Source organism: Tamandua tetradactyla, chromosome 4 (genome assembly GCF_023851605.1).
Source record: "Tamandua tetradactyla isolate mTamTet1 chromosome 4, mTamTet1.pri, whole genome shotgun sequence".
Classification (NCBI taxonomy): Eukaryota; Metazoa; Chordata; class Mammalia; order Pilosa; family Myrmecophagidae; genus Tamandua; species Tamandua tetradactyla.
Genome location: NC_135330.1, coordinates 166,149,806 through 166,174,915, shown reverse-complemented (window position 1 = coordinate 166,174,915; position 25,110 = coordinate 166,149,806). Strand labels below are relative to the sequence as shown.

Below are 25,110 nucleotides of genomic sequence, written 5' to 3'. Positions count from 1 at the left end.
AACCAGTTATGCTCTGTACCTTTTAAGACCGTAGAATGAAATGTGGTGAGTGAGTGCAAGACCAATGATTAGCAAAGGACACCCAGTTTTCTATTTCCTGCAGTGGCTTCTGTGGGTGGAATATATGAAAATTCTTGCAACCTCAGCTAGCTTGTCATAAACCTATGGACTAACTATATTAACTGATCTCTGTAAAGATTTTTGCTAGTGCAAAAGCAGCAAATATGTGATTTTCATTCAAAACATATTGGTTATTCCTGGTGAAGATGGGATAATTTGAACATTGATTATTTTTATCTGTTACTTTAATTACTCTTTGCTGTCTAAACAGAGGCTTTTATCAATAGTACATATCAACTACATTAATTCCCAAATGTGACTCACTTAAATTTGAAACAATGTGTAACAACATAGAATCAATTCAGTTACCCTCGGAAGTGGCTGCTACAGGCTGCGTTGTGGAGTTTTATATTCCCTGTGTTCTACAACAGGAATTTGATTCCAGGATTGTATTTGTCAAGAGAAAACATAGTATACTTTTTTTTTTAACCCTAAATGAAATTATGTGGCCTTTAAAAAAACTAATTTGATTATTTTTCTGGTTTCTTTGAAAGAAGTATTGACAGTTGAGGCTCACGAATGCAAAGGTCAAGAATAAAAATGTGAACCAAGTGCAAAATACCCAAATATGATTTTCAGTAGTACTTTAAAAAAACCCCCACAATTTTCCACTTAAGGTATGTGAAAATATGTCATTTTCATGCATCCATAATAAAAGAAAATACTTCAGTTTGGCTGTTTTCTTCTTATTCTCCTGTTTCTTCTAAGATTAATTTAGTACTCTATTAGGCAAGACACTTTTATAGGCCAATCATTTTCTTTGTTTCTCAAAGAGAACCAAATTGTGACTTCAAGTATGTTTCTTGTATCGGTTTAAAAGGAAATCACATGAATGGATAGTGGAACTTATGAAGTATAGATCTGCGTATCTATCAGTTTCAATCTCCTGGGGACAGACTCTGAGATAGCTATCAGGGTGCAGGAAGTTTACTAAGGAGCACTTGCCTCTAATACTGTGGAGAGGAAGGAAGCACGATTGGAGAAGTGGGGCTGAGATGCAGTCTCAAACAGGCTTCAGCCAACTTCCTAGGAGTGCTGAAGCTGGGATGACCCTTCCGCTGTACTGAATGGGATAAGACATTGGGCCTTTATACTCTTTTATTAATCAATTTCAGATGGATGTGCCCTTGGGTATGGGGTGAGACCTTGGGCACGACGGCTCTCTTAAGTTAATGCATTTCCAGGAGAACATCAACAGCTGAGGACCTACTGTTGTAGCACTCCCAGATACTGGGGAGTAAGTCCCTCTTCCCAAAGGGATCTGGCAGCATATCACAGCATCCACCATGCCACTGCTTGCCTAAGTTGTGGCTATCTTGGTAAAAGTTGTGTCCCTTCATGTTTCTGTGTGCCTCGCATTCCTTTGAGTGTCGAATTTCCATCCATTCTAATCACCCACCTCTGCATTTTCATTCCAGTGGTCTCTCATGCTTCTTTCCTCTCTAAAAATTGTACTTTTTACACCTAAAGGCACATTCAAGAAGCTTCTCTTCCAGGAACCCTTCTACAACATCTCCAGCTTTCACTAATCTCCCATAGCATTTACTGTCTGTGATGGTTAAGGTCAGGTGTCAACTTGGCCAGGTGATGGTATCCAGTTGTCTGGTTAGGCAAGCACTGGCCCAACCAACACTGCAAGAATGGTTCGTGGTTGGGTAATAAACCAGAAGGCTTTATTAAATCATCAGTCAGTTGACTGCATCTGTGACTGATTACATCTATGATCAACTAAGAATGTATCTTCTGTAACAAGAGAATCCAAACAGCTGGATTTAATCCAATCAGTTGAAGACTTTTAAGGAAGAAGAAAGAACTTTCACATTTTCAGCCAGCCAGCCATTCCTGTGGACTTTGCTGAGGGCCTTCATTGGAGTTGCCAGCCCTATGGATTTGGGACTCTTGTATCCCCATGGTTGCATGAGACACTTTTATAATATTTACAGAAATCTCCTGTTGGTTCTCTTTCACTAGAGAATCCTGACTAATATGATGTTAAATGATTTGAAATGCATCATGAAATACTTCAAATTAGATCTAATATTTTGTTTTCATTTGTATATATTTTTTCTAGCTAGATTTTGACTAGATTATGATAATTTCATATTGCATGCAATCTAATAAGGTTGTATGCTCTATATTTTTCATGTTTTCCAGCATTTCACAATATACGAATCAATGGTTCAAATATATTTGCCCAATGAGTGGCTCTCTAGTTGTTTTAACTCATTTGTCGATATTATAGATTGGTTGTAGGCAAAAGTGATGAGGAACTATTTGAATTTCATAGTTTTAGATTTTCATCTCCTCTAGTTTTTACTAGTTATTCATTTAACGAATACTTATTGAACCTATACTATTTTCCAGGCACTGTTCTAGGCAAAGAAGATATGGTTAGTGTACTGTTTGAAACTGTTGCATACCCCAGAAAAACTATGTTCTTTAATACTCATTCAATATTGTTGGGTGAGATCTTTTTGATTAAGCTGTTTCTGTGGAGATGTGACCCATCCAATTGTGGGTGGTACCTTTTGATTAAGTGGTTTCCATGGAGATGTGTCTCCACCCATTCAAGGTGGGGTCGATTGCTAGAGTCCTTTAAGAGGGAAGCATTTTGGAAAGAGCCTAGAGAAGCTGTTTGAAATGAGAAGCCAAAGGACCAGTAGACACCAGCCATGTGCCTTCCCAGCTGACAGAGGTGTTCCAGACCTATCAGCCTTTATTGAGTCAAGGTATTATTCCCTGGATGCCTTAGTGTGGACATTTTTATAGCCTTAGCATTGTAAACTTGTAATTGAAAACATTCCCTTTTTAAAAGCCATTCCATTTCTGTTATATTGTATTCCAGCAGCTTTAGCAAACCAATACAGTAGGGATAAGAAAAGAGTGGGCCATCATGAAGCTTAAATTCCAGTGAGAGAGACCAATAATGCAACTGAAACATAGATGAGCAAAATAATTACATAATGTGCTAGGTGTTATGAAGGCAATAACTTGATAATGAGATAGAATGTGGGTCACTTTAGATAGTTTCTGGGATAAACTATTTGAGAAAGTGATATTTTCTTCAGAAGATAGTGGTCCTGCTATGCTCAGACAGAGAAGTTAGGCATCTCAGGCAGAAGGAAAAGAAATGAAAATATCAGGAGGCAAAAAGGACTCCAAGTATTTGAGAAACTGGAAAGGGGTCAGAGGCATCGGACAATTGGAGAGCAGTATTGGTATCGTGTGAAGTTAGAGATGTTGCAAGCTGTGCTGGTTTGAAAGGATGTATGGACCCTAGAAAAGCCACGTTTTAATCTAAATCCCATTTCATAAAGGCAGAATAATCCCTATTTAATACTGTATGTTTGAAACTGTAATCAGATCATCTCCCTGGAGATGTGATTTAATCAAGAGTGGCTGTTAAGCTGGAGTAGGTGACAACATATCTCCACCCATTTGGGTGGGTCTTGATAAGTTTCTGGAGTCCTATAAAAGCGGAAGCATTTTGGAGAATGAAAGAGATTCGGAGAGAGCAGAGAATGCTGCAGCACCATGAAGCAGATAGTCCATCAGCCAGTGCTTTGGAGATGAAGAAGAAAAATGCCTCCCGGGGAGCTTCATGAAACAGGAAGCCAGGAGAGAAAGCTAGCAGATGATGCCTTGCTCGCCATGTGCCCTTCCAACTGAGGGAGAAACCGTGACTGTGTTCACCATGTGCTTTCTCAGATGAGAGAGAGACCCTGAGCTTCACTGGCTTTCTTGAACCAAGGTATCTTTCCCTGGATACCTTTGATTGGACATTTCTATAGACTTGTTTTAACTGGGACATTTTCTCGGCCTTAGAACTGTAAACTAGCAACTCATTAGATTCCTCTTTTTAAAAGCCATCCCATTTCTGGTATATTGCATTCTGGCAGCTAGCAAACTAGAACACAGGCCAATTTAAGAAGTTTGAATTTTATTCTAAGAGCGCTGGAAAACCATTGAAGTTTGTGTGTGTGTGTTTTAATTAGGGTAGAGGCAGATTTACCATGAAACTGATGAAGCTTAAGCTTCTCTCACTTGCATTGGTCCTTCCAAGAATCTGGGAAGAAACCTAGCAGTGTGTTAGGATAGTCATGGATTTATAAAATTTGTCATTGTTAAGGCCTCTGTCTCCTTCTACACTGGTTCCTCTTCTATCACACTCTGTTCTGTGAGGTGGCATTGGAGTGACTGTGTCATTTTTGGCTACTGATTCAAGAGGAAATTGAGTGGGGTTACATTTAGTTTGGATGTAGTATATTTATTAGACTCATAGGCATTCCTGCATATGGTATATTATTGCTAGCCATCTCAGTGTAGATGTTGGCTCACCTGGCATTATGATATGAAGGTGCAGGGCTGGAGGATTGCATTGCAACTATCCTACAGCATTCAGCCCTTGAAGTAGTTGGGTGGTAGAAATGAAAAGAGTTGAAATGTATATGGTAGAAGCTGGTTTGTGGAAAATTCTTCTAGTCATCAGATACAGAAAGTTCTAAGCAGAAGATTTGATCCTTATGATGCTTGTTTTTTCAAAATAACAAAGCACAAACAAGTATAAATGCTTAAGTAAATTTTTTTTCATTTTAGAAGGTGTTTCAGTTTGCTAAAGCTACCAGAATGCAATACACCAGAAATGGATTTGCTCTTGTAAAGGGAATTTATTAAATAACAAATTACAATTCTAAGGCCATGGAAATGTCCAAATTAACACAAGAGGATAACTTTTCAGAGGAAGGGCAGCCAGCATCTGGGACACTTCTGTCAGCTGGGAAGGCACATGGCTGGCATCTGAGGTCCTTGCTCCAGGTTCATTGCTTTCAACTTCTGATTCCAGTGACTTTTTCTACAAGCCTCTGTAGACCCTCACTTAGCTTCTCCTGGGTAAACTCTGGATTTCATCTCCTAGCTTCCCTTGGCTCTCTTCAGGTTCTGGATATTTCTGTGAGTTTTTGCTTTGCATCTGGGGTATTTCTGTCTGCATCTCCAAATGCCCATGTCTGCTCTTTGTGTTGGCTTTTTTAAGGACTCCCGTAAACTAATTAAGACCACCTTGAATGGGCGGAGTCATATCTCCATGGAAATATCTAATCAAAAGGTCTCACCCAAATAATAAATCTTCCCCCATAAGATTGGATTGGGGTTAAAAGAGGATGGCTTTTCTGGGGTACATAATAGCTTCAAACCAGCACAGAAGGGAATTGAGCAAAATAGAATTTCTGTATTTGTAGGCACAAACCTGGAAGGGCACTGTAATGAGCACGCATGTATGTGAATTTGCATGCTAAATTATTAATACTAAACCATCAATACTAAATAACAAATTTCAACCAGCTATCCCAGAGGGAGAGAGTGAATTACATTTCTGCTGTCTATATAAAAAATATTACATAATATGATCATATAAGTAAAAAAATTTCAACAAAGAAATTATAAAAGTTTGTCAAAAGTGACGTGCAGTTTTTCTATATATTTAATTAATTTGTTTTATTTTTTGTATGCTGCACAGCGGGGTCACATTTCATTATTTTTCCATGTGAGTATCCCATTATGGCAGCACCATTTGTTGAATTTTTTTGTTTGTTTGTGTTTGTTTGTTTTGCTTGTTTGTTTGTTTTTTGGGATGTGCATGTATCAGGAATCGAATCTAGGTCTCACGCAGGCAAGAATTCTACCACTGAACTATCCTTGCTACTCCCCCATATTTAATTTTATATTCATTATTTTGGCTTCTTTTTATTAAGAGAGCTCCCCCCAATTTTATAAGCTTCAGGCCCACAAAACTTGGGTCCAAGGGAATATGCATCATGAATCTAGAGTCAGGCTGCCAGAGTTTGAATCTTCCCTTCACTACAAACTTTATAACTTCAGGTAAGTTATCTAACCTTTTCAACCCTCAGTTTTCTCATCTGTAAATGAGGAGGGTAATAATAGAATCAACCGCAGAAGGTTATTGTAAGGATTAAATGAGACAATTCATGTTAAGAGAGTATGTTGGTTTGAAGTTGTGTGTATCTCGGAAAAGTATGTTCTCAAAGTTATTCCATGTCTGTGGGTGTGGGCCATTGTAAGTATGGTCTCTTGGTGAGGGAACTTAAGTTAAGGTATGACCCACCTCATTCAGGGTGGGTCATTCTCCCCTTACTGGAGTCTTTTATAAGAGAATGAAACTCAGTTAGAGAGAGAAACCCACTGAAGCAAGAAGATGAAAACCAGAAGACAAGGAAAGACCAGCAGATGCTGCCATGTGACCTTACCATGTGACAAAGGAGTGCAGGATCCCTGGCAGCTGGTCTCCAGAAAGAAAGCATCGCCTTCATGATAGCTTTATTTAGACATTCTCAAGGCCTCAAACTGTAAGCTTGTAAGCTAATAAATTTTCACAGTTAAAGCCAACCTATTTTATGGCATCTGCTGTCAGTAGCCTAGCAACTAAAATAGAGAGTAATGCAATATAAGGGCACTACAATGTTAGATGTCATTGTCCTTGTTGCAATCAGACAGAACCCTTGGCCTTCCTAGCCAAGCCTGACTAAGACTTTTTGTGAATGTTACTGAAATTTCTCATGCATATTGAAAGAAAGAGCCTGTCCTAGCGGCACAGAGGAAGTAAAATTAGTCCTGTCAATGAAAATCTATAAGTAATGAAATGTATTTGCAAATAAAAATTATCAAAGTACAATAAATCTGGAGATCAGTCAAGAACATGCTAGGTTGCCAGTAAAAACATAGAATGGTGCATCTATGGGTGGTAGCTTCTTACTGAAAAACCTATAGAAACCCTTTCATTAGTACTGTGATATCTAGAAGGCAGTCTTTATTTTAGGCTCCCTATTACTCTTTATCCTGTATTTTCACAGATTTTTCTTCTCCTGCCACACTGTAAGCTCCTTGAGGGCAGAGACTGAATTTGGCTCATGTTCATGTCTCCTGAAGGACTTAGCAATGTTTAGTGAGGGCTCAGTGAACATTTGGTGAACTGAATGCAATGATAGGTTTCACAAAAATAATAGACCTCATTATATTATAAATTTACTATAATTTGTCTTTCAGCTTTTGCCATTCATTGTCATCAAGAAAATGAAAGAGGTGCCTCTTAGTTGCCAAGAAATGTTAGATAGAATGAGGAAATAAAAATTTATGGGGAGATATAAGGGCTTATTTTAATATTGCTTCTAAGAACAGTAACTGGTAATCGCTAAGAGGTTGCTAAGAGTCAGGTTTTGTCTAGCATTCAGTATATATTCTCTCATTTAATTGCCATAATGTCCTGATGAGGTAGATTGTACTGTTAGACTCAGCTTACTGATGAAAAAGCCATAGCTTAGAAACTGTTAGAAAGTAGAGCTGAGAGACAAACTCCGGCAGCATCACCAGAAATTTAGCTCTTAACCAGTACACTATTGTGAAAAGAAGATACTCATCTTTCTTCTTCTGTAAAACTGCAATATCCTCACCTTTATATGTATGGATGGTAAGTGTTTAGATTGCTCTCCACATAAGTATGTGTATGAAAGTGTTGAATATACATTTTTTGTAGTAGTTTTTAACTCCAAATAGTATTAGTCGATCAATTTGCTCAGATATATTTAGACCTTATAAGCCAGATTTTCCTAAGCTGTCAAGCTATCTTGAATACATTTTTTCTCCCTCTATTTTCCATTTAAATGAGTGGGTTTCCATCTCTGCACTGCATTGCTGCAACTTAGGATGGCAGTCTTCCCTGCAAGCAGGGTCACTTGCATTTGTGAACTTTTGTAGGGCACAAAGGGCTTGCTTGAAAGAAAGCTTCTCTAGCAAATGAAAAGTTAGACGTCCCTAGTTTATAATCTTGCAGTTTAAACACCGAAACTAATAAATAGAAACTTTCCTTTGTTTATATGAACCCAAATCTTGGAAAATACTACATTGATGATATCAGAGAAGGAAAAACCACCACCACCAAAACCCTACCTCTCACTTTTTGGATTCAGTTTGATTTTAGAGATACGTATTCCATGTCTGATCTTTACTCAGATAAAATTCATTCTCTATGGCTATGTTTTCAAAGCTTTCGAGTTCCATCTTTTCAGGAGCTGCTTCTATGTGGCTGACTACAATATGACTCAATGCCACATCCTTGTTGGGAAAAATTCAATGGCTTTCATTATTTTTAGTTTCAAATCATATGCGAGCTTGATAAAAAACTGGATAATACCTAGAGAGACGGCATGGTTTAATAATCCTTCCAGTTGCCACAGGTCCTAAGAAATAATTGGGCTCTGAATTAAATCTTGAGTAGTATTTTGCAGCCCATAGATTCCAAATGCTTCATAAATCATTCTTGTGATAGAGAAGAAAATTTTTCTTAAGTAACTTAGAGAAATTTTATTACAGCTTCGCCCTAAATGTGGATGAATGCTTTACTCTCAATTCTTTTTCAGAATTTTGACCTGAAAGATCGCATAAATAAAAAGGCCAGGATTCTAGAAGAATTCTGCTGCTCTTTGTGGTCTTGAACAAGTTATTCAATTTTTTATGAAACTTGCTTTCTTGTTTACATCATGGGCATAACTCTTTTATAATGTAAAGGATTATGTGAAATGTATGAACAAAGGATTACGTAAAATGTATGAACAAAGCAAAGTCACTATTCACCCATCTCATAAAAACAGCTATACGGGTTGTCACCGAACTTGGAGGTTATGCCTGAATTCGTTTGATTAAAATATAGGCCTAGCAGCACATGTGAAATTTACATGGGCGAGGGGCTGAAGGACAGCTCATATTGGTGAGCAGTAATTTTTCAAAGTAGCTGAAATAGAGGAGTGAAGTGAGTCTACATGATGTGACTGCATCGGAGGGCTAGGTCGTGCAAATGAAATACCTGGAATGCAGACTTTCAGCTGAGTTCTGAATCTGGTCACTTTCAGTGCCGACTTGAGTGGTGGTGGTGATTTAGAATGAAGTTTCTTTGCACTCTAGAACCCTTGTGTAGGAACCTCTCTAGCAGTAACACTTCATTTATCAGTTATTAATAATTCTCTTCAACAGCACAGAATAGGCCTGTTAGAAACCTCTATAGAATATTTAGCACAGAGCTTGGCACATAAGTAGGTTCCTGGTTAAGTATTCTCAATCCCACCCCATCCCCATCCTGGCCACTCACCTCCCATAGAGAGGGAAGCCATTACTATGTTTCAATTTGTGAGAAGTCATTCTTTAGGGAGCAAGTATTTCCCTCTCACAAATATCAGAATATTGAACTATATTTGATTTCCTTGACTGTCTCCCAAATATGTAATGTGTTGCAAAAGTACTTTGGTTAATAAATAAAATGGTATATTTCTGGGTTTGAAATACTATTTTTAGTTTGGGCAACCCTAAATTGAATTATTGGCAGCCAATTATTGATATGTGATACCTAAATATTTTCTGTGTTAAAGAGATAAAGTAATTTTTATCCTCTCAGTTTTATATTTCACTTTGGATTTTGATGTAGATTATAAAAAGTCTGTCTATTGATAAGATTACACTTCATCAAACCAGGTATGAAAAATTTTAAGTACAGTTTATCTTTGACTTTCACTTAGAATAACAACTTGTTCTTTCAAGTTGGCACCTTGAACTTACTATTAACAGAGGATTTTTTTTTGTCAGGAGCAACTAATAGGATGGCAGATTTTCTTCTGCATTACAGTAAAATAAATGTTCATTCAAATATATAGCCAGTCTGTCAAATATCCACAAAGGTATTAGTTTTAAAGTATTTTCACTCTTGGGAATCCTGTCAGACAGTTTAAAAATACAGGCACCTTTAGTTGTCTATGCCTGATCTGTTGAATGTATTTGTTTCTACCCTTTTAAAAGATATCATAACCACTCACAAGACCTGAAGCTTTATACGCTACAGTGAGAACCTTCCCTCTCATACTCCTTTCTTGGACCATAGAGGGAGTTTCTGCCAACCCCTGAATAACATTTGCCCACCAAAATGCCAATAGCACCTTCCTTAAGAAATACCATGGGCCTCAAAGGACTGTGGGGGGGAGCTTGAACACTGCTCTTAGTTTCAAACCTTGCTCTTTCCACGATCCACCTGGCCAGGACCTCAGCATGGAACACAACTAAGCATTCGCCTTTCTCTGTAGCCTCAAGTCTAAGTCATGTCTTCCATTCTATCTCTTACCAGAAGCTTGCATCATGGATTAACAGCCATTTCTGTCTACTACTGAAATTGATATGTTGTTCTCATTTGGTTATTGATTCTCCCATCTACTCATTATCTGTCAGAATCAGGAAAAAAAGTGGCCCATGTGGTGGGATTTTTTTATTTCCCATTTTTAACAATACTAAAAATACTTCTAAAATTGCCATTTTAATTGTTTTTCTTGCTGTTAAAAAGAAACATAAATTGTTTATCTCCTATTTGAACACACATGATTTGCTCTTCTCTGAAGTTACCCACTGCCATCTATGTGAATATAAAAAACAATTTGTTTGGCTAATTATCAATCTGTCTCAGCACAAAAAGTAGGAAGACCATAAAATCTTTTTTAAATGCTTCTTTTATTTCATTGGTTGCACATTGGGTGAGTGAACTGAATATTACAACCAAAACATATAATTGATACAAATTAGACTCCTGTTTACACAGTAAAGTAATGAATGAGGGATTTCTTTGTTACAGAAAGATTTAGTAGAAATGTTACTGGTGGTATGGCTGAAAGAATATTTTGCTGAAGTGCTGTTATATCCTGAAAACCAAGAGTGAAATGTAGTTCCCATACAAGTGGCGAGTTAGTCTCTTAACTGTAATATTTGTTGAATTGATATCTTCGTGTCTTGAATATTGGTGATTTTTGTAATTAAACAAAGCATTTAAGATTTATTCATCATAGTCAGACTTCTGAATATAAACAAACTTTTGGCAAATAATATTTATACAGAAAAATAGTTTTAGATCCTCTCAAATCCCAGAATTATTCTATAAAATTACATTATAAATAAATAAAAAGCAAAATCTGTTGTACATATATTTGTACATCTATGTATTTGCCTTGCCTCCTCCTTATTGTAAATGGCATATTAATGACTCTTTGCATATTATAATCACAATTCTGGAAAATGGATATCATAGTAAAAATACAGACTTCTATATTTGGTTGGGGGTACAGGTGATGGTTTGATACTCCATTATTAAAGGGCTGAAAATAGTTGTGTGCTAATAAGTTTTAAAATCAAAATTAGAAAACAAAATAAAAGGAAAGACAATGTTACAACAATCAGTCTACAAAAATATTTCAGTGATTCCCATAATTTACCTTTTAGTAGTGCATACTATGTTTTCAATGAGTTTAAATGAATAGCTATCAACAAAGAAAAAAAGAAAATAAGTTTGAATGCTTTAGGGAAGTTGTAGCATAACTACATTGTTATAGTTGAGAAAATTACAAACATCAAAATACATAAAGATCAAACTACCAAAGTAATACAAGTTAGATACAAAACTTTTCCACAAATTAAAACAAATGCAACGATACAAGCACTATGTAAGATTACACTTAGAATGCGATTCTCTTTTGGTAGGGTGATCAAATCATCATGATATTAGATAAATAGAGAGTAATTAGACTTTGACCAACTTCAATTAAAATGGCAGATTTCTTTTTTTCCTAACAAATAATGATATGGTTGGTGCATTTAGGTTTCAGAACAGGCAGTGATGCCAACATTTAAAATATTTTACATTCAATCTCAAAAGTCAAAATACTTCAATCACTATTATGTTCACAAAGAAAATGGATGTTTTAAACAATTACACATAATATTCTCTTATAACAGATGTTTTGTTTTAAAAACAATAATTTAAAAACTATGTAGGTACTGTATAGGAAATGTGCAACATATAAAATGTGAAATATGAAATATTTGGTACGATAGTGCTTAAAATAAACTTTAAAACAAACTTTCTGAACAAAATTTAATTGTATCGCTATTACCTTGAAGATCAACCAAGTATTTAAAAAAGTAAACAACATTAAAATATGTTTCATCCATATATAGTATATATATGTATGTGTATATATAATATGTATGTACTTGTATTAAAGTTTTTTATACTTTTGAGACATAAAATATGCTTTAAGGTGAAAGAATTAAAAGAACTATTTTTTTCCATGCTGTAGTCAGTTACAACCCTTTAATCCAACTTTTGAAATGCAAAACAGTAATGGATTTTATTTTTAAAGTGAAACTATCTACTTTTTGCTTACATAGTAATTTAGATTAAAGTCACAGTCAAATTTTCAGTGACTAAACTCAAACTTACTTAAATTAGAATATTATACAGATCTCCTCACCTACAGCTTCCTTGTTTGACTAGGTTTTTAGTTTAGAAGAGTTATTCTGTAACAGGCAACCGGATGGTGAGTTTGAAAGACTAATCCCTTAGATTAGACTGTTGGCATGGGCCCTCATTCTTGTCAAGCTGGATGAAGTCTGGCAAAATCTAGGCACTTCTACAAAGTCTCTCTTATAAAACAACTTTAAAAATATACTTGTAAAATAATACCTTCAAGACTTTGTTTGGTGGGGTATGAAGTTCATACCGTGCAAAGTTTCTTTTTCAATCTATTTAATGTTACTCTACAATCACATGATTCAATGCGGCATCTCCAGGCAAACCAAATACCACACTTGATGTGTCCCCAGTACTTGTGCTTGAATTCCCATTCAAATTTTAGACCTGTAGGACAGGTATCCATTTTACTTCACTTCTTATCTTTGCTGCAGCATTCATTTTGTCAAGAAGTGAAACATACCCTTTAATCCAGTGGGAAAATGAAATGACAGTAATTGTAATTAGAATTGAACCTGTCCTTGGAATAGTTTTTTTTTTTAAACTAATGCTAATTGTTTATTGCTAAATTTGAGATATTCTGAGTCTAAATGAGTAAATTGGTTGGACTTCCTGCATCAGCTATGGTTATGGAGATAAGACAATATTCCTAGGACAGAAACTATGTTTAGAAACTCTTTAAAAGTAAACTTTACCCTTTATGTCTTTAAACATCACAGCTGGTATCAGGTAGTTAACTATCTTAGGTTGGAATATACTAAGCATACCATATTTAATACTCATATATGATATAGCAGCGCTAGCTTCTTAGATTTTGTGGTCTGTCCAGGAGAACTAAATCTTTATTTAGCATGCAGTTTGTGGCAATTCTATTGAGGAGGAAACAGGATAGTATGTACAGTAACAATGTTTAGTTATTCTCAATGCAGATTCTTGGCATTCCATTCCATTTCTGCTGATTATTTCAGGATTATCTGTTAAAGAAAAAGACAAACATGATTTAGACATCCTTCTGTGAAAGAAAATAATGACTTAAAGTTTTATTCTTTAAAAATATACATTTGAAATAGGATTTTTCTTCAATTTCTCATCATTTTGATGCATTTATGATTTTGCACCATCCCTAACCTTTGTGCTGTAAACTTTTATACTTCACCTTCTACTATTTGGCCACTGTGAAGAATGATGATTCAAATGTACAATATTTTCTATAAAATTGTGATTGAATATATGGGAGCATAAAGTGTTTTTAGACTTTCTTTTTCTTTTTTTTTAGTTTTACTGTATATATCTGTAGTATATGCTCACATCATCATCCAACTAATATTTGCTAAGGTGACTAGAAAGTCCTGTCAGAGAATTAGTCCATATTTGAAAAGGTATCTGTAAAGTTGTTTGTAAAGCATTTAAAAATAAATCAAAGAAATCAAATACATCAAATAAATCAAATGTTACTTATCTATTGCCTTGCTTCTAAAATTCCCATAAAAACTAATTTATTCCCAAGATATAACAACGATGAGTTTCAAAATCAGGAAATGATTAAATGTCCCATATTAAAAGAAAAAAAAGGATAATATCCTAATAAAGCATTCGAAACACTTTCAACAAATCAGAAAGCAAAAGGGAGGGAGTTTGCCTTGTGTAACCATCTCTTAAAAAGTTAAGCTTAAAAGCTAAGCTTTTTTCCTGATGCTTGCCCGTGCAAAAAAAAAGCTAAGCTTTTAATACTTTTTTTACATAGGCAGGCTCTGGGAATCAGATCCGGGTCTCTGGCAATGGCAGGTGAGAATTCTGCCACTGAGCCACCGTTGCACCACCCCAAGCTTTTAATACATTTTAACAAAAAATATTTATTTTTGAGCAATGCTTTGATCAAACTAGTGTAACCAGTAAACAAAATGTTTATTAAAAAGCCAAGATTTCCTTTGTATAGGAAATAACCTGCAAAAATTATTTATGGTGAGGGCCTGTTACTATCCCTGCACCCTGTGATTCAACTACCTAATAAAGGCCTCAATTTGGCAAGTATACTTATCTCACTATGTACAAATTTATAAATGTGGGTATTTTTCTCTTTCAGTGCATGCTCCCATTGTTTATAGAAAACAGTTCGAGTACATTCAAATAGTTTCCTCCATGAAATGAACATGCTTATCTTTTTATCGTATTGAAACATACAGATGTGTATAGAATTGATAAAGACAAAGGAAGAATGTATTTATATTAAATATTTATTCTAAATGGAAGCTCAAAAATTTATATAAGCTCATTCTTGTTTTTTAAATTCTGAGGGATATAAAATTAATTGGGAAAAATTGCATTCCTTTTCTCTGTCCTGATAGATATGAATAAAAATAACAATATGATAAAATGATTTATATGCAAATATTATTATAGTATCTTTGAAAGTCATTGCAAATTGGTAATATTCAAATTTTCCAAATGGTCAGATTATACAGTCATTTTTATATTTAGGTATTTGATTATTAAATAGGAATTATTCTATTTCATCCCTGAGCTTCAATGCTGTCTATAAGGTTTCCAAATAAGGATGAGCCCTAGGACATTAAATTATGTCTTTTTCTTTTCTTCTACTTTAGCAATAGTACCTCTAAAATATTTATGGAAAAAAATCTTAAAATTTCTTAAACTAATGTATAATAATATATATTTTAGAATATATTTACATTCCGGTTTATTACCTGAAACTTAAAATGCCATATAGAATGAAATTCCTAACCACCTTGTATGAAATCATTCTACAGAAAGCACAGAAATGGGTAAATCTGCATTATAGAAATCGGTTACAACAATGTTTTGGACTGGTATTTGACAAAGAGGCATGTACAGCCATTCAGGTTTAAATGAACTGTAAATCAACCTTGAAGTCAACTAAAAGCACAAATGAGACTCACCCAGACTGTTTTTCCCTCTGCTCCAGCCTACCCACTATCCGTTTTGTGGATGGAGGTATACATAATAACTCTCTCTGGTACTGCTGAACTCTCAGCTTAGGTACTGCTGCCTGGTATGAAGACAGAAAAATGACCGACTATACCTTGGTCTTTCTTTGCTACATTGTGAACTGTATTTGTGGTATAAAAACTGAATTATACTCTTAGCAGTTATGAACTTCAAGAAGTTCAAGAGATTTGCTCTTAGAGGGTAGGAAAGCTTTGGATGTCTTCCATTTTAAGTTTCATTTTCACAGGCAGCAGTTTTCTTGAAAATATTTCCTGATTATTAAATTTTTACTGATAAATACAGCTTGCTGGTCACTAATAGAGCCTAAATTAGGCATACTCTGGGATGAAATGTATCTTGGAAAACAGACATCGTGGAAATTGAGAAGAAGAACAGTTGCCAACTTCTTATTTGCTTGCTTGTGTGTTTCTGATTTCACTTCTGTCCATTCTATTCCTACTTTTGATGTAAGAAGACACACGACATTACAGTTCCCTGGCCCAAGGGGAGGGTAGGATCACCCACAAGATACCGCTGGAGGGAAGAGGAGGGGAAGGCCAAGTGGAGGAGGATTGGGGAGAAGTGCGGGTGGTAGAGATGCAGCTGCTTTGGGGGAAAGAGGAATCTTCTGTCTAGTTTTTATATGGCTTTTAAAAAATCAGATTCTATTTTTAATTAAAACCAAGGAAACATAATTTAAGATATATTGTGCTATTTAATAAGATGAATAGTTACATCTTGTGTGTTTCACTGGTACCTTTCTTCACAGAGTTTTTTAATACCAATTATATATGGATATATAAATTATGTTATATATATATAAACATATTCAATCTTAATTTGTCATTTTAATGGTCATGAGGATCAAAAATTTCAGAAGGTGCCTGAATATTTCAATATAGGTACAAAACATGCTTTCTTAAAATATAGGCTTACAAATGCACCTGAAACATGTGCTAAAAAATCTGATGCTGCAAGACCCTAACTCTGAGCTTGTCCTTTTTAAACAATGGGTAATTATAATGTGGCTCACAAACAGACCAACTGTCTGTTGACAGACCAACTGTCAGTGACTTGTGTCCTTTACTGTACTTGGTTAAAGCTGAGGCTGATATTCAAAGTTCCTTGGGCATTCTCCAAGGCGCTGAAACCCATGCTTTCTTGGAAGGGACAATTCAAACTTTGATGAGGTCTGCCAGCATACATATGTCAGAGAAATAGCTGCCACATGGCGTCCTCTAAAAGTACCCTCTCTAAAGCATCACTGATGTGGCTGCAGTGATTTGATTTTAGAGGATGCTCTGAGAAATTTTTATCAGAGGCTCATGATCTAGGTCAGTATTGCCAGCCACATTTTGCAGACACGGAAAAGACAACACAAACCATTTTAACTGGTTTGCACACTGTTAAAAGTGCTTGCAAAGCTAACATGAGCTTGGAGATGTTAACTCATTCCACTCCCTGACATGGGAATCCCCTCCAGGATGTGGTGGCAGTCTGAAGTGAGACCAGGGGAGTCAGTAATTCCAAAAGCAATTTCTGTACCTGCTATGCTGCCAGCTGAGGAAAGTGGTCAGAAAAATCCCTGGGAGCTTGGAAATCAGGGAAAAGATAAGGTTATAAGTGGGGCCTAGAGCAAATGGAGCCTGAGGCACCAAATGAGAGAAAGCAGTGCAGAGTCAGATGCATAGAAATTGCTGAGGAACTTGTGGGATTGCTGGGTCCCTCCACAGGACATCTGTGCCTGGGTAGCCAACCACATCCTGCCCTAAGCCGTCACCAGAAGAAGCTACAAATGCATTTATTTATAGCAACAGAACACCCTACACAACCACAATTACACTGCTTCAGTTTCTGAGAAACTTTGGCAAACTAAAATAATAGGAAAGAAATCAATTATATGGAACAAGATATATTTCTATTCATCTACCTGATAGGCAATTTCCCCAAATAAGTATTAATTACACAATAGAAAGCCATGACATACAAAGAAGGTTAACTTATTAAAATAAGATTCTAGCCATTATAATTTGACAATGTATAATCCTGACCTGAAAGCACTGTTTTCAATTCTTTTTCCACTAAAAAGAGAAGACTCAAAAATAATAGCTGGATGCTATACTTTTTACAAATCTGCAATTCTATTTTTAAAATAAAGACACTTGATATCAGATCATGAGTGCTTTTATAAATCTTCAGTAGGCTCTCTAGTTGTATCTGTGATGCAAAAATATCAGGTGGCTGCAATAGAGTCTATTTAGCAATAAGCAAAAGAAATCATACTAAGTGAATTAAAAGTATCTTCCAAGATGATCAGATTTAAGAATCTGACAAAAGTTACCCTCATATGAAGCCAGTCCACAACTGGTCTCATATTTATTTACTGAAGTCAAAGTATGAATGACTCCAAAGATTATCAAATGGTTTTTTTTTTTTCAAGATGTGTTGCTATGAGCAGCCATTTAATAATCTCTGCATCCTTTATGAAGTGCTTACTATTGACTTGTACTGTAGTGGGATCAAACTTATCAAAAAGTGGGCTGGGTCAGGTACTGCCTAAATACTAAGCCTTTTGTGGCCAGGCGGGAAAAGTAAATAAGAGAAGTGGTTCAGACAGAAGGGAACTTGCCTAATGGAATGGAGCATCAGCTACTCAGCTCCAGCCAATTGCTACACGCAGGAACCCAGGCTTTATATTGCTTAAGCTCCCATTTTTCAAAAGAAGCTGGAAATCCAGCAATGACGTCACATTATAAAAACAACTCCACTTGGGCCAAGTATACCTTGGCTGAATTCAGCCAGGAGCTGCTGGTTTGCATCCTCTTTGAGTCTGACTTTCTCGGAGCAGCTCTCCATTAAGTCTGGCTGGCTGGCTTCCTGAGCTGGGGATCAGCTAAACCTGTAGCGTTATAACTGGAGGCAGCAATGGTGAGGGTGGGAGGGAGTAGGAGATAGGGTCTAGTGGAGAATTAATCCTGTAACTTTCAGGCATTTGGTTTCTACTCAAAGGAAAAGGGCACTTGACGAACTGACCCTCTACATAAAAAGAAAACACTATGCCTCACTTGACTCATTCACCAGTCACAAACTATGCATGCTGCCTTGTCTCTTCCATCATAATGATGATGGCATTAGGTTGAGACACTCATTCCCCCTCACCCTTGGTGCGTTGAAAAAGAGCTTGACCCAATGTTAGAAATACACTTGGTTTAAAATAGTTTGTACAGTGTGACCACGTGATTGCATAAACCTTGTGGCTGACACTCCCTTAATCTGGTGTATGGATAGGTGTACTGATTGTACACATTGGATGATTATATGGTATGACCAAATCTCAATAAAATTTCATGAAAAATAGTCTGTGCAGGGACTGAGACACTGAACTTGAACTCCTCAACAGGGAATTAACTAGTCTTTATGCCAATGGATACAAAATAATACAAATCAATGCAGGATTTCCTTAAAGGCTCAGAGCCACCAAGTATTAATACTTTCTGAGTTTTCTATCTTTTGGCAGTTTTCCAGGAACTTACATATGAATAATTTTGGAAATTATGAGCTTCTAGATAACTTCCAGAAATGCTCATACTTCTTATGTAGTATGAGTGTTCATCGCAAAGATGCAGGGAAGTCAGATGATTCATCTTTTAAAATGTTAGTTCAATGTTAAATTCAGTAGAAACTCTTATTGCTTAATTGATAGGAAAAACACTTCAGTGAAAAGACTCACCGTTCTTAGGAATCCAAACCACAAAACAATTAGAAAAGAAGAATAATGGATGCTTTTAGTTAAATCTTCCTGTGAAATGCCATCAAATACTGTCCTTGTAATGCTAACTTTGGAGAGGTAGATAAAATATACATTATAAAATATTTGTGTGGCCTTGCTGAAATCTGAAGGAGACTCAATGGATTGTGATATCCCTAACCCAGAAGCTCAAGCAGGAATTTCCAAGTAGGGCTGGGACATTAGCTGAACTTCCTAAAGGGAAGAATATCTCATCCATCTTTATATCCCCGTGTCTAGGATAGGGCTGGGCGTATCATTAATTGCTGGTTGCATGAATACATGCATAAATAGGAATTCACTGAGGGTACAATGCCACAATGGGGATATAGAAAGAAGACCAAGAGAAAATTCATGACAGATGAGATAACAACAGCAGCAAGAAAAGAACCCCCTTGGACAAGATCTATTTCTGACTACTTCAGGACAAAGATTCAGGTATATCCAAGTACACTAAAGATCCCTTCCCATCTCACTCTGATCCTCTTTTATACGTAGATAAAAGAGAAATTATCCCAGGCTAAGAGCAGAATCACTAACAGAGGAGGAAAGCACAGAACATAAATAAAAACACCATCTGAAGAAAACTTCTAGACTTTGTAGATATCTTGGAAATCTTTTCCATGGTTACAATGTCCTGTTTCTTCAGAAAGAAATTAAAGAAAGGATGGTTCAGTATCCTTCAACAAATTTATTATTAATTTAGAAATAGAGAATTGGATGAAATTTCCTTAAAAAAAATAGCCAAGCTAAGAGGCCCGCCTACTGCACACCACCTGAGTCTCTGTTTTCTTCTTATTCTGTTCTCCTTTACTACTTACCATTGGCATGCCTCCCTCCACTGGCATGACTTTTCCACTGTTTGATATTTTTTTCCATATTTTCCCTAATATTCCCTTCTTCTTCTTGATAGCCACTGCTATTTAAAATTCCCTGATCTTTTCTGAGAAGTGAAACTTTGAAACATTTTGGTTGAAGCAAACTGAATAAAGGTACAGGGACATTTGTACATCTTTGGCTGCAATATGATTCTATCTTTAATCATAGTAAGGATCACTGAAGTCAAAAGCAAATGTCTTTGGTCCCCTAGCAACATATGATGCCAGATAAAAAGTAATTAATTAAAGCAATCATAATTATACACATAATAAATGAAGACTTTCATTTGTTTGGCCTATTTCACAACTATTCATAATCTTTAATTGTTTAGAAAGTTCAGAGATAATTAATGGTATATGTAAAGACACTTTAAAAATGTACTTATTCACTGTTTTTTGGATGTATTATGGTAAGAGAGGGCAGTGTCTCATCCCATATTTACTTGTTTTTAAAATATGTTTTTATTTGTACAGAAAAGATTTCTAAGACTACCAGCATACACTGGGGTCCTGGGAGAAAATTAAAAAACTTGACAGTTTTATTCTTGAGAAGAGCAACCTGAGGTTGGCTGGAAACATCCAGAGTATTTAGCAGCGCCTTAAATAAGAGTTTAGTCAGGATTATAGCTTTGCCTTCTAACATTAATAGAAAATTTACATTCAAAGTTCTAATATCTCTATTTTTAATGACAGATTTTGATGACTTTTTTTCCTGATATTTTCTGCGCTGTTGTATTTGATTAAAAGTTTATCAAATAGACTTTCTAATACATGATAAATTATTTGAAAAAATTAATAACAGTTTTTGCGTGAAAAGCAGTAATAATGGTCTCACTTAAGATTACTGACCAGAATTCATATTGCTAATATAGATTATCTGGATAAAATCCATGTGAATGGAAATTCTTGATCTGAGTAAGATTCTATTCCAAAATGATTCCATGTCAGCTGTATATAAATCTAGATTCTTGGGAGCATTACAGTAAGGCTCCATTCACCCCAGACTCAGCTGTTCTAGTCTACCAAAGCTGCCAGATATAACATACCAGAGATGGACTGGCTTTTAATAAAAGAGGGTTTATTTAGTTAAAAATGTATAGTTCTTCAGAGGAAAGGCAGCCAACTTTCAACTGAGGTTCTTTCTTACATGGGAAGGCATAGGGTGATCTCTGCTGGCCTTCTCTCCAGGCCTCTGGTTCCATCAACTTTCCCCGGGGAGATTCCTTTCTGCATCACCAAAGGCCTGGGTTGAGCTGCAAGTGCTGAGATGAGCTACTTGGGCTGTGCTATGTTGAGTTCTCTCATTTAAGCTTCCAGCCAATTAAATCAAATATCATTCATTGCAGCAGACACGCCTCCTAGCTGACTGCAGATGTAATCAGCAGCAGATAAGGTTCACATGCCATTGGCTCATGTCCACAGCAACAGAACTAGGCACCTTCACCTGGCCAAGTGGACACTTGAACCTAACTACCACATGGCCCATCTGAATTCCAAGAATAATTTCTTTTGCTTTCAAGCTGAAATGGAAATCTGGTCCTCAGTTGATCTAAAATTGCAAATATCATTGAAGAGTGACTTTTTGTCAGGCAGTGTATCTCTAAAAGTATCTAAAGATAAAATTCATTACAAAAGTTTAAAAGTTTAAAAAAGACAAAAGTTTTCAGACCAGATAAAATTCATTACAAAAATAGCAACAACAACAAAAACCTGATATTTTACCAGATAGCATTCAAGTGAAATAATAAGAACTTTTTAAAAAAATTCTGTCTGTAACCATAAAGTAGTCAGTTAGGGCAATACAAATTTTGGATTTAACTGTATAGGGAATCTCTGACTTATTTGCATCAGGTAAAATTATCCCCTCAGATGATCCATTACCCCCCAAATACCCTGTGTTCAGTGGAAGTCAGCTTGCTTCAATTATTGTTACTCCTTCAGATGGTACTAGGAACACTTAGCCTCCATCATCTTCCTTCTGCCCTTCAAAGGTTGGGTGGTGGTGGTGGTGGCAAGGTTGGCCCATCCATGAAAAGAAAGGAAGCAGGAGGAGTCGGAAGCCCTTTGTACTTAGGCTGTTAGAATCCCTTTCTCCATGTCAGACCCAGTTTTAATTTCATTTCAATTCCCCCAAGGAAATTCAGAGGATAATTTCCATTACTTTCATAGTGAGATGGGGACCAAGTTCTCAGATGATCTAAAAATCTCAATGTCATCCAAGAGTAATATGTCTTCTCATATAAGATATAAATGAAGAAGGAGGTAAAAGGACATGGAGACATTTTCTTCCAGGAATCTTCCCTTGATATTACAGAGGTATTTAAGACAAAAGCACATTCAAGAGTGTTGAGTGCTTATTCAGAAAAAGGGGAGCTATGAAACCAGGTTTGCTCAGGAGCAGGTTACAGAGAAGGCAAAGCAAAAGAAAAGAACCCTAGATTGGAAGGAACACAGAACAGTCATGAAAAACAAAACAAACAAACAAACAAAACAGAGGAAGTAAGCAGACCAAGCCATAGAATCTAAGGGAAATAAGAAAGAGAGTGGTATGAAAAAGCTTGGTGACTACTCAGGGGCAGTTACCTGCTTTTATCTTCCTCTACATGCCTGACATTCTTGACTCTTCATGGTATTCCACATTCCTATTCCAAAAACCTTTCCCAGCTAAAATTCAGTCATGGAATTCACCACAGTTTATGGTTCTTTTCCCTTGTGCAGATGGAAAAGGTGAAGGAATTTTCTATAACATGGGTTAGGAATACACCTTTGCCATCTTTCTTAAATCCTAACGATGGAGAAACATCTGTGTACATGGTAATTAGCCTGTACCCTGCTATTAGCACAATATCATTCTTGAGTGATGTCATGGGTTAAACAAATTATTGTAGGTTAACTGGGGAACTAACCATCCAGCCCATCACTGTTTGTATGGGAAAATTATTTGAGTTGCAAACCATGTGACAGAGGGAATTCTGAACAAACAAACATTTTTAAATTAGGGTCCATCTCTATATTAAAGAAGGTTGAATTTCTCTACTATATCAAGAAATATAATAGTTGGCCCACACTAGAGATACTATTTAAGAAAATATTCTAAAATGTTCAGAATATTTATAGCAAGATCCATAGGATAGCTGGGATTAAATAGGCTGCCACGTATGAGACTTTCACTGAAGGTTACCCCTGGGCATGAAGGTAGCATCTATGAAAACTTAAAAAAAAATCCTTTAAAAATAGTTTATGTTGCAACTGAAAAGAAATTTCAAAAACATTCATTTATACCTGTTTTTTTCAATTTGGGGGTTTACTCTCAGTAATAAATTGAAGATTTGGGTCAGGAGAAATCCCAGAAAGAAGATCCTGTAGCATTTAGCATCAAGTCCCCAATTCTGCTCAGTGCCATGCTTTTGTATCCGCTACCATTATTCTAGACTTAGAATCCTAGGCACATTTTGGCCCAGTAGCCATTTTAACAGTGGAGCAGAATGTATAATTCAGCCTGCTAAGAACTGGCTTCTAAGACACTAAAGGCAAATTATTGTCTACATTAAGAGCAACCAAATGCTAAAATTCAGTAAAAGGAACAGTAGGATTAATGTTTCTGATTGGACATGGAAGTATGTCTTTGTTGATTGTAATCACCTTGCATATTTCTGAAATTGGTGGAGGATACTGTTGTCAGTAAACAAATGTTCTACCAAAAGGAGATTTTTTTTGACTGTTTAGTTCTTTGTCTGTGGGGTATGTGTGGATGCGTGTGATGTGTGGGAGTGGGGAGAAAGAGAAAGAGAGAAGGTGGGGGGCAAGAGAAAGAGGGAGAGAAATGAACAAAGCCACTTAATCCTGTGTGAAAGCAGGGTGTAAAGGAAAAATAAAACAACAGCCTTGGAACGAGATTTCAGGAGGCTTGTATGTGCCACTGGCCAGCTTTGTGTACTTTCCGAGTCTCAGTTTCTCATTCTGCTTGCACCACATGTGCACCTGTGTAGTATGCTGTGTAGTTAAGCCAGATTACTATCTGTCCTCCCAATAACTCCCCAGGAAGAACTAAAATATCCTGGAATTATAGACGGCAAAATGGAAACCAAAGGAGGAAAATGCATTAAGAAGGAGAATCTGACATACTCTTCTACTTCTTTTTTATTAACTGTTCCCCCTCAAAGCTAAGTGGTTATCTCTATTCTTTCAGCATCTCCACTTACATTGTGAGATGATCATTTATCACATGATAATGACTTTGACTGTAGTCACTGGTATGCTTGTTTATCGCCCACCCCGTCACTATATAAAACCCAGGAGAGCAGGGACTGCTTTGTTCACTGCTGTATTCCCAGAGTCCCAAGTTGTACGTGGCACATGGTGGGCTTTGAATAACATTTGTTGAAAAAAAATGCATGAAAAGACATTGCCATCGAGTAAATAGTGGGCTTTTATTATGGCCTGGCATCTCAGAACAGACCAGCTTCTAACAGACCTGGTTCACACATTTGCAGTTCCAATCTTATGAAAACAGAACTCTTAAAGTGAAACAGCAACAATAAAGAATTTTTAATGTAGACAATAATTTTATTTTATAATATTTAATAAAACAAGCACCTAGATACAATTAGACATCTTCCTTGCTAATTCTTAAGCCCTCCCTCCCTTCCTTTTCCTTTCTCTCCCTTCCTTTTATTTTCCCCATTTTTGGCTTCAAAATGGGGTCCCTAACTCCTTCAGTTTGCACATCTAAATTATCATTAAAATCCTCAGCATGCTGTGTAATTTAGCTGTATGATTTTACTTACAACCAAAACAGCCTTTCAATTGCTCCCTTCACCTCTATCTCCTCCAGACTGTCCAAAACACTCATTCACAACTAATGACGTTCAATTGATCTGAGGTTATATGAAGGTTAGGTTATGTGGGGACAGTGGAGGAGGACAGTATCTCTTTTTTTTAAGTTTTGTTGTTTAAAGAATAAAAAGTAAAAGTCCTGGATGAAAGGACTCTGCTTGTTAGATTGACAGGTT

At 36.2% G+C, this 25,110-nt stretch overlaps 1 protein-coding gene across 7 annotated transcripts in view; it reads right to left on the bottom strand.

Moving 5' to 3' along the window:
* Window positions 1-10,655: 10,655 nt before the first annotated feature.
* Window positions 10,656-25,110, bottom strand: part of MBNL2 (muscleblind like splicing regulator 2) — a 158,001-nt gene continuing 143,546 nt past the window's right edge. For 5 of the 7 annotated variants that reach the window (XM_077158545.1, XM_077158544.1, XM_077158548.1 and 2 more), the window contains one exon: window positions 13,320-13,440. In XM_077158545.1, coding sequence (XP_077014660.1) covers window positions 13,426-13,440 — 15 coding nt within the window. In that variant the 3' untranslated portion in view covers window positions 13,320-13,425. Of the gene's footprint in view, window positions 13,441-25,110 lie in introns of all 7 variants that reach the window. The other 2 variants (XM_077158547.1, XM_077158550.1) reach the window with 1 other exon arrangement.